The sequence below is a fragment of the Ailuropoda melanoleuca genome, chromosome 8 (genome assembly GCF_002007445.2).
Source record: "Ailuropoda melanoleuca isolate Jingjing chromosome 8, ASM200744v2, whole genome shotgun sequence".
Classification (NCBI taxonomy): Eukaryota; Metazoa; Chordata; class Mammalia; order Carnivora; family Ursidae; genus Ailuropoda; species Ailuropoda melanoleuca.
The window spans coordinates 98392322-98403673 of NC_048225.1; the positions used below are offsets into that span (position 1 = coordinate 98392322).

The following is an 11352-nucleotide window of genomic DNA, read 5'->3' on the forward strand; positions in this document are numbered from 1 at the left end:
GAGTAATGTATAGAATTGTTGAATAAATATGTTATAAACCTGAACCTTAATATAACATTGTACATCAATTATACTTTAATTAAAAGAAAGAATATACTATATCAGCAGTGCAGTGTTCATTTTTATGGATCATATTTTATGTCAATGATAGTAGATAATGGCTACTCAGTAATATTTGTTGGATGAATGAATTAATCTCTAAATGAAAGTTAATTTAATTTTTACTTCATCAACTAAATATTAATCAAACTATATTATGTTAATAATATATAGATTTTAGTTACTTTAGAGTTATTTTAGGAAAAGACTATGTTGTAATATAGAATAATAAAGCTGTCAAATGAGAAGTAATTTCAAAATATTTAAAGTTTAGTTTTGAATTTAGATTGTTCATATTTACATATGTAGGGGTAGGTGGAAATACTTTGAGAAAGTTAGATGATTTTAAAAGCAATGGGAATACAGTGAATATTCTTTCATCTGGGACACCTGTGTGTTGCAGTCGGTTAAATGGCCGACTCTTGGTTTCAGCTCAGGTCATGATTTCAGGGTTGTGAGATTGAGCTCTGCATTGGGCTCTATGCTCAGCATGGAGTCTGCCTGGGATTCTCTCTCTCCCTCTACCCCTCCCCCTTGTGCTCTCTCTCCCTCTCTATCAAATTAATAAGTAAATCTGTCTTTAAAAAAATATTTTTTCATCTGCTGTCTTTCTGTTTGAACAGTATGTTCAGAGTGCTGTGGGCAAAGATGAGCCCAGCATTAGTCAAAATAGTTTACCAACTTTATTTGGAACTGCATACAGTGCCTGTAATACATAGTTAATAATTACAGTGATGAAAATCATTCAATTTTATGAGGTGCCTGGGTGGCTCAGTTGGTTAAGCATCTGCCTTCGGCTCGGGTCATGATCCCAGGGTCCTGGGATCGAGTCCCACATCGGGCTCCCTGCTCAATGGGGAGTCTGCTTCCTCTCCCTCTGCCTGCCACTTCCCCTGCTTGTGCGCTTCATCTTTCTCTCTGTCTGCCAAATAAATAAAATCTTTAAAAAAGAAATCATTCCATTTTTGAGGGTGTATTTGATATGTGGAAATGTTCCAAAATCTTTTGGAGCCGAGTATTTATATTTACTTGGTGAAAAAGGTAAATAGTCTTGGTATTCTTTTGACCAAAATGAGTTAATCTTCTAAAATGAGACCAATAATTTTGATATGGTTCACAAATTGATTACAAGTCTAAAGGAGGAATATCAAACCTAGTTTAAGTATCAGAAGCCTTCCTGGAGTAAGTCTATATCCTGCCATGCCACCTGTTTTGAAGAGCAACATTGAATGTATGGGTTCTATTTGTTAGAATTCAGTTATATCACTTCCAGGGAAGATGGCAGAATAAGAGGACCCTGAACTCACCTCGTCCCACGGATACACCTAGGTAGCACTCATATCAGTGTCAGTACCCAGAAAACAACCCAAAGACTGGCAGAGCAAACTCCACAACTAAATGTAGAGAAGAGGCTGCATTGAAGAGGGTAGAAAGGGCAGAGATGCAGTGGGGAGCTAAACCCTGTGGGTCTGGCTGCCAGAGGGATAGATGGAGCCACAAGTGTGGTAGGGGTGAGAAACAGACTATCACACTGGGGAGCCTGCAAGGTGAAGATGAATCCCATAGCATTTGGCATTGAAAATCAGAGGGGCCAAATTTGGTGAGCTCATTCAACCAGCATGATTTAAAGCCTGGAACTTTAAAAATCATCAGGCTCAGCTCTGAGAGAGCCCAGAAGGCATAGGAAGCTGAGTCCCCACTTTTAGAGATCTCTTGGAGATACAGCCTAGAAGCAGCAGTTTGAAAAATGCTGGCACTTTTGGGGGGGAGAGTTATTTACTCAACTCGGAGTTCCCTGAGGGACTTTTCCAGGAACAGAGGAGCTGGCAGGTGTCATTTCCCTTCCCCAACCCCCAGCATAAGCACATGGCCACCTGCAGGAACCAGCACAGCACCAGCATTCACTACCTAACTTGCTCACACCTCCTGCCACTTCCAGCTAGTCCTGCCTCAGTCCAGGTGCTGCGGATCCTCTACCCCTAGACAACCTGTGTAAACCTTGTTAACACTGCATCTCCCAACTGCAAGCTTTGTGAGACTTCAGGCCAAGTGGCAGCGGCTGGTCAGCTCCTGCAGGGGACACATGCACCTTGTTAAAACTGCATCCCCTACCCACATACAATCTGTGGAATGGCCTAGACAGCCCAGGTCTCTGTGATGGCTGCATGTCCCCTGTAGAGGAGGACCAGCACCACCTTGTTAAAAGTACGTGTCCTGACCACTACTTTCAAGAGCAAGAGATGGAGCTGACTTTCCTAAAACACGGAACCAGACACACAAGAGTTAGGCAAAATGAGGAGACAGAAGATTATGTCCCAAATGAAAAAACAGGACAAAATCACAGCAAGACACCTAAGTGAAATGGAGACTCAAGTAATATGCCTGATAGAAAATGTAAAGTAATGATCATAAAGCTACTCACTGGACTTGAGAAGAGAGTGGGAGACATCAGCGAGACCCTTAACACAGATATGAAAAAGAACCAATTAGAAATGAAGAACACAATAATTGAAATTAAAAATACAATAGATGAAGTAAATAACAGACTAGAAGAAGCAAAAGAATAAATCAGTGACCAGGAGGACAGAGTAATGGAAAGTAATCAAGCTGAGCAGGTGAGAAAAAAAAAATACGCAAAATGAGAATAGACTTAAGGAACTCAGTGACTACATCAAGAATAATAACAGTTACATTATAGAGATCTCAGAAAAACGAGACAAAGAAAAGGGGGCAGAAAACATATTTGAAGAAGTAATATCTGAAAACTTCCCAGTTTTGGAGAAGAAACCAAATTCAGATTCAGGAGGCACAGAGATCCCCCAGCAAAATCAATCCAAAGAGGTCCATGCCAAGACACATAATAATGAAAATGGCGAAAAAGCACTGATAAAGAATTTTAAAAGCAGCAAGAGAAAGGAAAACAGTTACATATAAGGGAAACCCCATAAGGCTATCTATTGGATTTTTCAACAGAAACTATGCAGGCCAGAGGGAGTGAGATGATATATTTAAAGTGCTAAAAGGAAAAAAATCTTCAGCCAAGGATGCTCTATCCAGCAAGGTTATCATTTAGAATAGAAGGAGAGAGAAAGATTTTCCTAGACAAATAAAAGTGAAAGGGGTTCATGACCTTATAAACCAGTCCTACACGAAGTATTAAAGGGGAGTCTTTGAGTGGAAAGGAGAGGCCATAAGTAAGAGTAAGAAAAATAGGAAGCACAAAACCAGAAAAAATAAATATATCTGTAAAAATTAGTCAAGGGACTCACAAGATAAAAGGAAGTAAAGTATGATGCTATCTACCTAAAACATGGGGAGGAGAGACATAAAGAATGGGTTCAAACTTAAGCAGTCTTCAACTTAAGATAGACTACTAAATGCAGAAGATACAAACCTAAAGGTCACTACAAATAAAAAACCAATAATAGATATACAAAAAAAAAAAAAAAAGAGAGAAAGGAATTCAAGTGTATCACCAAAGAAAGCCAACTTAGGGGCGCCTGGGTGGCACAGCGGTTAAGCGTCTGCCTTCGGCTCAGGGCGTGATCCCAGCGTTATGGGATCGAGCCCCACATCAGGCTCTTCCGCACTGAGCCTGCTTCTTCCTCTCCCACTCCCCTGCTTGTGTTCCCTCTCTCGCTGGCTGTCTCTATCTCTGTCGAATAAATAAATAAAAAAATCTTAAAAAAAAAAAAAGCCAACTTAGAGAAGAGAGCAAGGGAAGAAAAGAACAGAGAAGATCCACAAAAGCAAACAAAACAAATAACAAAATGGAAATAAATATATCCCTATCAATAATTACTTTGAATGTAAATGGACTAAAGGCTCCAATCAAAAGACACAGGTGATGGAATGTGTAAAAAAACAAGACCCATCTATATGCTGCCTACAATTCATTTCAGATTCATTTCAAACTTAAAGACATCTGCAAATTGAAAGTGAGGGGATGGAGAAACATTTATCATGCAAATAGATGCGAAAAGGAAGTTGGGGTAGCAAAACTTATATCAGACAAAATTGACTTTAAAACAAAGACTGTAACAAGAGACGAAGAAGGACAGCATATAATTATTAAGGGGACAGTCCAAAAAGAAGACATAACAATTGTAAATATTTATGTACCCAACGTGGGAGTACTCAAATGGTAAAATAGTTAATAACAAATATAAAGAGGAACTAATAATAATAATACAATAATAATAATAATAATACAATAATACAATAGTAGGGGACTTTTACATCCTACTTACATCAATGGACAGTTCATCTAAACAGAAAATCAACAAGAAAACTGTCTTTGACACACTGGACCAGATGGATTTAATAGATATATACATAACATTCTCCTAAAACAGCAGAATACACATTCTTTTTAAGTCCATATGGAACATTCTCCAGAATAAATCACGTTAGGTCACAAAAGAAGTCTCAACAATTTCAAAAAATGAGTTACACCATGCATCTTTTCTGACTACAGTGTAATGAAACTAGAAATCAACGACAAGAAAAAAAAATCTGGAAACAGCAGAAATACGTGGAGGTTAAATAACATGCTACTAAACACTGAATGAGTCAACCAAAATTAAGGAGGAAGTTAAAAAAAGTATGTGGAGACAAATGAAAATGAAAACACAATAGTCCAAAATCTTTGGAATGCAGCAAAAGCAGATAAGAGGGAAATTTATACCATTACAGGCCTACCTCAAGAAGCAAGAAAAATCTCAAACAACCTTACCTTTAAAGGAGCTAGAAAAAGAAGATCAAACAAAACCCAAATCCAGCAGAAGAAAGGAAATAATAAAGAAATGATATAGAAACTAAAAAAACAATAGAACAGATAAATGAAACCAGGAGCTGGTTCTTTGAAAAGATCAACAAAAATTATAAACCTGTAACCAGACTAATTAAAAAAAAAAAAAAAGGACGCAAAATCCAAATGAAAGAAGAGATAACAGCCAACAGCACAGAAATAAAAAAGATTGTAAGAGAATATTATGAAAAATTATATGCCAACAAACTGGACAATCTGGAAGAAATGGATAAATTCCTAGAATGTGTAACCTACCAAAACCTAACCTACCAAAACTTGTCTAACCTGCTAAAAACTAGAAATAGAAAATTTAAACAGATTAGATTACTAGGAAGGAACTTGAATTAGCAATCAAAAACTCCTAACAAACAAAAGTCCAGGACCAAACAGCTTCACCAGTGAATTACCAAACATTTAAAGAAAAATTAATACCTATTCTCGAATTATTCCAAAAAATAGAAAGGAAAATTTCCACATTCATTCTATGAGGCCAGCATTACCCTGATTTCAAAACCACATAAAGACAACAAAAAAAAGAGAGCTATAGGCCAATATTTCTGATGAACATAGATGCAGAATTCTTAACAAAATATTAGCAAACCAAATTTAACAATACATTAAAAAAAAATCATTCACCACGATCAAGTGGGATTTATTCCTGGGATGCAAGTGTGGTTCAGTATTTATGAATCAGTCGATATCATACATCACATCAATAAGAGAAAGGGTAAAAGCCACATGATCATTTCAGTAGATTCAGAGAAAGTGTCATGCTCACTGGTGAAAAACAGCTTCCCCTTAAGGTCAGGAAGAAGACAAATATGTCCACTCCCACCACTTTTATTCAAAGTGGTACCGAAAGTCATAGCCATAGCAGTCAGACAGAGAAAGGAAGTAAAGGCATCCAGATTGGTAAGGAAGAAGTAAAACTTTCACTATTTGCAGATGACATGATACCATATGTAGAAAACCCTAAAGACTCCCACCAAAAAACTATTTGAACTGATAATTCATTTGGCGAGATCGTGGGATACACAATCTATATGCAGAAATCTATTGCATTTTTATACACTAATAATGAGGCAGCAGAGAGAGAAATTAAGATAACAGTCCTATTTACAGTTGCACCAAAAACAATAAAATACCCAGGAATAATCTTAACCAAAGAGGTGAAAGACCTGTATTCTGAAAACTATTAAACATTGATGAAAGAAATTGAAGACAACACAAAGAAATGGAAAGACTTTCCATGCTCATGGATTGGAAGACCAAATATTGTTAAAATGTCTATTCTACATCTACAGATTTAATGCAATCCCTATCAAAATACCAACAGCATTTTTCACAGAACTAGAACAAACAATCCCAAAATTTGTATGAACCACAAAAGACCTCTAACATCCAAGAGAATCTTGAAAAAGAACAAAACTGGAGGTATCACAATTCCAGACTTCAAATTATATTACAAAACTAATCAAAACAGTATGGTACTGGCACAAAAACAGACACATGGATCAATGGAAAAGAATAGAAAACCCAGAAATAAACCCCCAATTATATCATCAATTAATCTTCAACGAAGGAGGCAAGAACATGCAATGGGAAAAAGACAGTCTCTTCAACAGACGGTGTTGGGAAAATTGGACAGCAACATGCAAAAGAATGAAACTGGACCATTTTTTTTACACCATACACAAAAATAAACTCAGAATAGATTAAGGACCTCAACGTGAGGCCTGAAACTATTAAAATCCTAGAAGAGAGCACAGGCAGTAATTTCTGTGACATTCGGTGTAGCAACATTTTTCTAGATATGTCTCCTGAGGAAAGCGAAACAAAAGCAAAAATAAAACTATTGGGACTACATCAAAGTAAAAAACTTCTGCACAGCAAAGGAAACAACTACCAAAACCAGGAGACAACCTACTTGAATGGAAACAGATATTTGCAAATGACATATCTGATAGAGTTAGTATTCGAAGTCTGTAAAGAACTTATACAACTTACCCATACCTGAAGGTACAAAAAGACCCCAAAAAACTAATATTTCAATTAAAAGATGGGCAGAAGACATGAACAGACATTTCTCCAAAGAAGACATATAGATGGCCAACAGACACATGAAAAGATGCTCAACATCACTCATTATCAAGGAAACGTGAATCAAAACCATGATGAGGTATCACCTCACACCTTTCAGAATAGCTAAAATCAAAATCATAAGAAACAACAAGATTCGCAAGAGTGTGGAGAAATAGGAACCCTCTTGCACTGTTGGTGGAAATGCAAACTGGTGTCACCACTGTGGAAGACAGTATGGAAGTTCCTCAAAAAATTAAAAATACAATTACCGCATGATTCAATATTCACACTACTGGGTATTTACCCAAAGGATACAAAGACACTGATTTAAAGGGAGTCATGCACCCTTATGTTTATTGTGGCATTATTTACAATAACCAAATTGTGGAAGCAACCTAAGTGCCCATTGATGGATGGATGAAGAAGAGGTGATATATATGTACAATGGAATATATTCAGCCATAAAAAAGAATGAAACCCTGGTATTTGCAACAACATGCATGGATTTAGAAAGTATAATCCTAAGTGAAATATGTCAGAGAAAGACAAATACCATAGGATTTCTATCATGTGATTTTTAAGAAACAAAACAAACAGAGGGGGGAGACAAACCAAAAAAACATACTCTTAACTATAGAAAACAAAAACAGATGGTTATCAGAGGGGATGAGTGTGGGAGGATGGGTGAAATAGGTGAAGGGGATTAAGAGTAACTTACCTTGATGAGCACTGAGTAATATATGGAATTGTTGAATCACTGTTTTGTACATCTGAAATGAATATAACATTGTATGTTAAGTACACTGGAATTAAAATATTAAAAAATTGTTACATTTAGGGTATCTTTATATTTTATCTTTATATCATTATTATGTGAATATTATGACTTTTTCATGTGACTATGGTTATGTTTCAAACAGCTTTCTCACTAAGTATTCATAAAGCAAGTATTTCTTATATTTAGAAATTTTGATAAGTCCCTCTTTAATCAGCCACATTTATATAGAATAAATTTAATTATGCGTCATTTCTCTTTCTTTCCTGACTGGTTCTCATTAAGTATAGATCAAGGGGATATAGATCAAGGGAGAACAAGGGAATGGAGGAGGAGTTTCTAGGAGAGTTATGGTAGGGTGTCCAATAGAGGATGTGGGGGATACCTGGAATCAATTCAGCACTAACCTCCAGAACCAATAAATGGGTGAGATTGAATAGTGAATTAGATTGCCCAGAGTGAATGAGTAAAGTGAGAGGAGACAGCCAAGGATAGTACCCTGTGGAACACACCAGCGTTTATCTGTAGAGTTGCCGGAACGAAACAGAAGGACTGGCTGTGTAGTGTGGTGGTTGAGAACATGAGCTCTGAAGACAGATTGTCTAGGATGAGTTCTTGAATCTCCCACTTTCTAGCTGTGTGATGGAAAGTAAGTTATTTAACATCTATAAAACTTAGTTATCTATAAAAATGAGAAGAGTATTTTTTACTTCATAGAGTTGATAGGGAGCTTTCTTTCAGTATGGTGCTTAGCACATAGCACTCATTAGTCAGTGGTGATGATGACCACGTCAGCCATGACTATGATAGTGACAAATTTCTGCTGGTAATTACTCGACCCACAGATTTCTCTACCCATTGCTTGTTTGTATATCATGTTATAATCTTTATTACATTTTTATTGCCTACCTTCTTCCCAAACTGCCTCTCCTTTTGCCTTGTTTATCCCGGTAAATGACATCAAGATCTGTCTGCCAAAAATCTATGATTTATCCTTGATTTCTCTCTGTCACTCACTTCTTATATTCATCAGCAGTTCCTTTGTATATCAAGATCATATCCTGATTCCAGCTGCTGTCCTATCTCACTATAATTCCCAGGTCCATTACCTATGTCCTGTCCCCCAGCTTCCACTCTAGCTTTACTCATCCTCTTCTCCAGTTCCTTTTCCATGCAGCCCTGTGAGTTACCTTTGTAAAAAGTATAGTAGATCAGAACACAGTGCTTCCTGTAAACCTCAAAGTCCTTACTCTTGCCACCAGAGTGCTGTGTAATTTTGTCAGTGCTTACTTACCTCTTGAACCTCATTCCTTACCATTGTCCCCCTTGTTCCGTATTACAGCCACAGTCCTTTTCACACGAAGATCATTCTTGAGACATTTTCTCCATCTGTTCTTTCTGCTGCTTCCTTTGTGGTCTTTTAATTACAGTGTAAATGTCACCTCCTCAGTAAGGTCATCCCTAAATTACCCAATCTAAACTAACCGTCCCCTCATTTTCCATTATAACACTCTATTATATTTCTCTGCATAGTACTTAAGTATGCAGAATAAATATTAGATACTATTATGTATTTGTTTCCTTTCTGTTTATTTTTTTATTATGTATTCATTCGTTTGTATCCCTTCCTCTGTTAATACTTGTGAAATAAATGAATAAACTTTAGAAAACCTCTTATCTCTATTTCTCCCTGTCTGTGTTCCTCTCAGTAAGAGACTTTTCCTTGCCATATTTAATTTTTCCAGGTTATAGCTGGTGGTGCTCATGGGAGGAGTGGGAGAGATGGGAGAATCTTTGTCATTAATCAGCTGTTCTGTTTATGGTAAGGTGGGAAAGAGTATTTTTGTTACGTAATTTAGACATAGTAATTATTATGCTAGGTAGTGTAACTAATAATGATTAAATGATACAAATACCAGGGTCTTATAAATGTTTAACTAGATAATTAGTTATATTTAGTCACTCAGTTTTCTTTTGCTGTAACGAATTCCCTCCTTTATAAAAAGCCAGTTGTAATGATTAATGGCATATTGTTCAAACTGGTGCAAATCTCCAACACTTAGTATCTTTAGGAATTGGTTGCCATTGAAATAGTTCAAGAAATTTTAGGGAGGTAATTTTTCAAATGTGAAAAAGCATGGATCATTAGACTTTGCTGGCACATGTGGTATTTTTTTGCATTCTGTTTTTTTGGTTTCTAGTGAGGTTTGTAGAAAGTTCGTAGAAAATAATATATGATGAAGTTGTGTTAAATATTGTTAAAAGGATACTCTCGTTTGAGTAGTTTGGTGATGTGTAATATCACTTTCAAGATCAGAGCATGAATTTTATTGCTAAATAAAATTGAAGGGCATTTTGAAGTTTGTTACTGTTGAATTTTGCAGAAATCCAATAATATTAATATAAAATATAAAGCAATTTATTAACTTGCATAATTGGTAATATGAAAACCACCAGTAAGATAAATTTGCAATAACGATGAAAACCTTATTAATGATGTTAAATATTGTAATTAATACTGGCTTGTATATTAAATCATTGATAACAATACCAGTAGGAATTATCAGGATATAATTTTCTCTCTGGGGAGTTTATTGAGTCCATGCTGTGACTCTTCTAATTTCCCGAGAGAGAATTGTCATCATAATGTTATCCTGAATTATCTTATTGCTCATTAAGTGTCCTTGCCTTCAAATTTAAAGCAAATTAAAGAAATTAATTTAGTCCTAGGAAATCATTGTTTAAAGAGTCTGCACCTGTGAGAATAAGAACCACTGGCACAACAGAATGAATTTTATTTTAAAAAGAAAAGTTTTATGTGAAGGAAGCAGTAAGCACAGACTGACACGTAGAAGTTAATCCCAATTAGTTAGCAAGATTTGGTGTTACATGATTAGAGTGCTTTCAGATCAGCAAGAGATGCATTAGTAAGAAACCAGAACATTTAAGGTGTTATATAAAGCTTCATTTGCTCTAGAGTTTGATTTCTTAGTTATTATCTATAATTTTGAGTCTTTATTTTATGTTTCTGATATTTCAGAATACTTTTATAATATATGTTAGTATATAGATTCAGAAATATTATGAGGCTAAATGTAATTTACCACAAAAATGTAATGTAAATGCTTCCAAGAACAGTTTTAATTATGCCCTTTAAGTCAAGAGTTATGGGTGTCTTATGGTTAGTAATTATGAGATAAAGTAATATTGAGAAACAACTTATATAGACTTATGTTATCCATGTTTATTAGCTATGTTTTGAGACTTCTTCCAAAAATTAATCTGTTTGAAAATACTTCTGTGGGGTGTGTAGTCTTTATTTCAGTAATTCTAGAAGATGCTGGGTACTGAATTAGCCATGCCCTTTCTCAATTTTCTTTTGTCGTGAAGCCAGGTACTTTCAAACTCATAGGGTTTATAGGCTTTGAACCAGTTATTCTTCTCTTTAATGTGTCTTGCAGTTGTAAACTTTATTTTAAGCATGTTCTAACCAGATAACCAAATTGCAAACATGGTTTTTTTGTACTAAATGCCCTCCTCCCAGTAATTACTAAAGGACTTTGGGCAGAATAACTCTAGTTCGATC

At 35.8% G+C, this 11352-nt stretch overlaps 1 protein-coding gene across 4 annotated transcripts in view; it reads left to right on the plus strand.

Annotated features, from left to right (window-relative positions):
* The window catches only part of NEK7 (NIMA related kinase 7), a 156368-nt gene that overhangs the window by 69011 nt on the left and 76005 nt on the right, over positions 1-11352 (plus strand). Inside the window, exon 2 of one of the 4 annotated variants that reach the window (XM_034666987.1) lies at positions 9512-9588. The exons of the other annotated variants lie outside the window; for them this stretch is intronic. Within the exon in view, the coding sequence (XP_034522878.1) occupies positions 9586-9588 (3 nt within the window). The 5' untranslated portion in view covers positions 9512-9585. The remainder of the gene's footprint in view (positions 1-9511; positions 9589-11352) is intronic. 4 annotated transcript variants of the gene reach the window in all.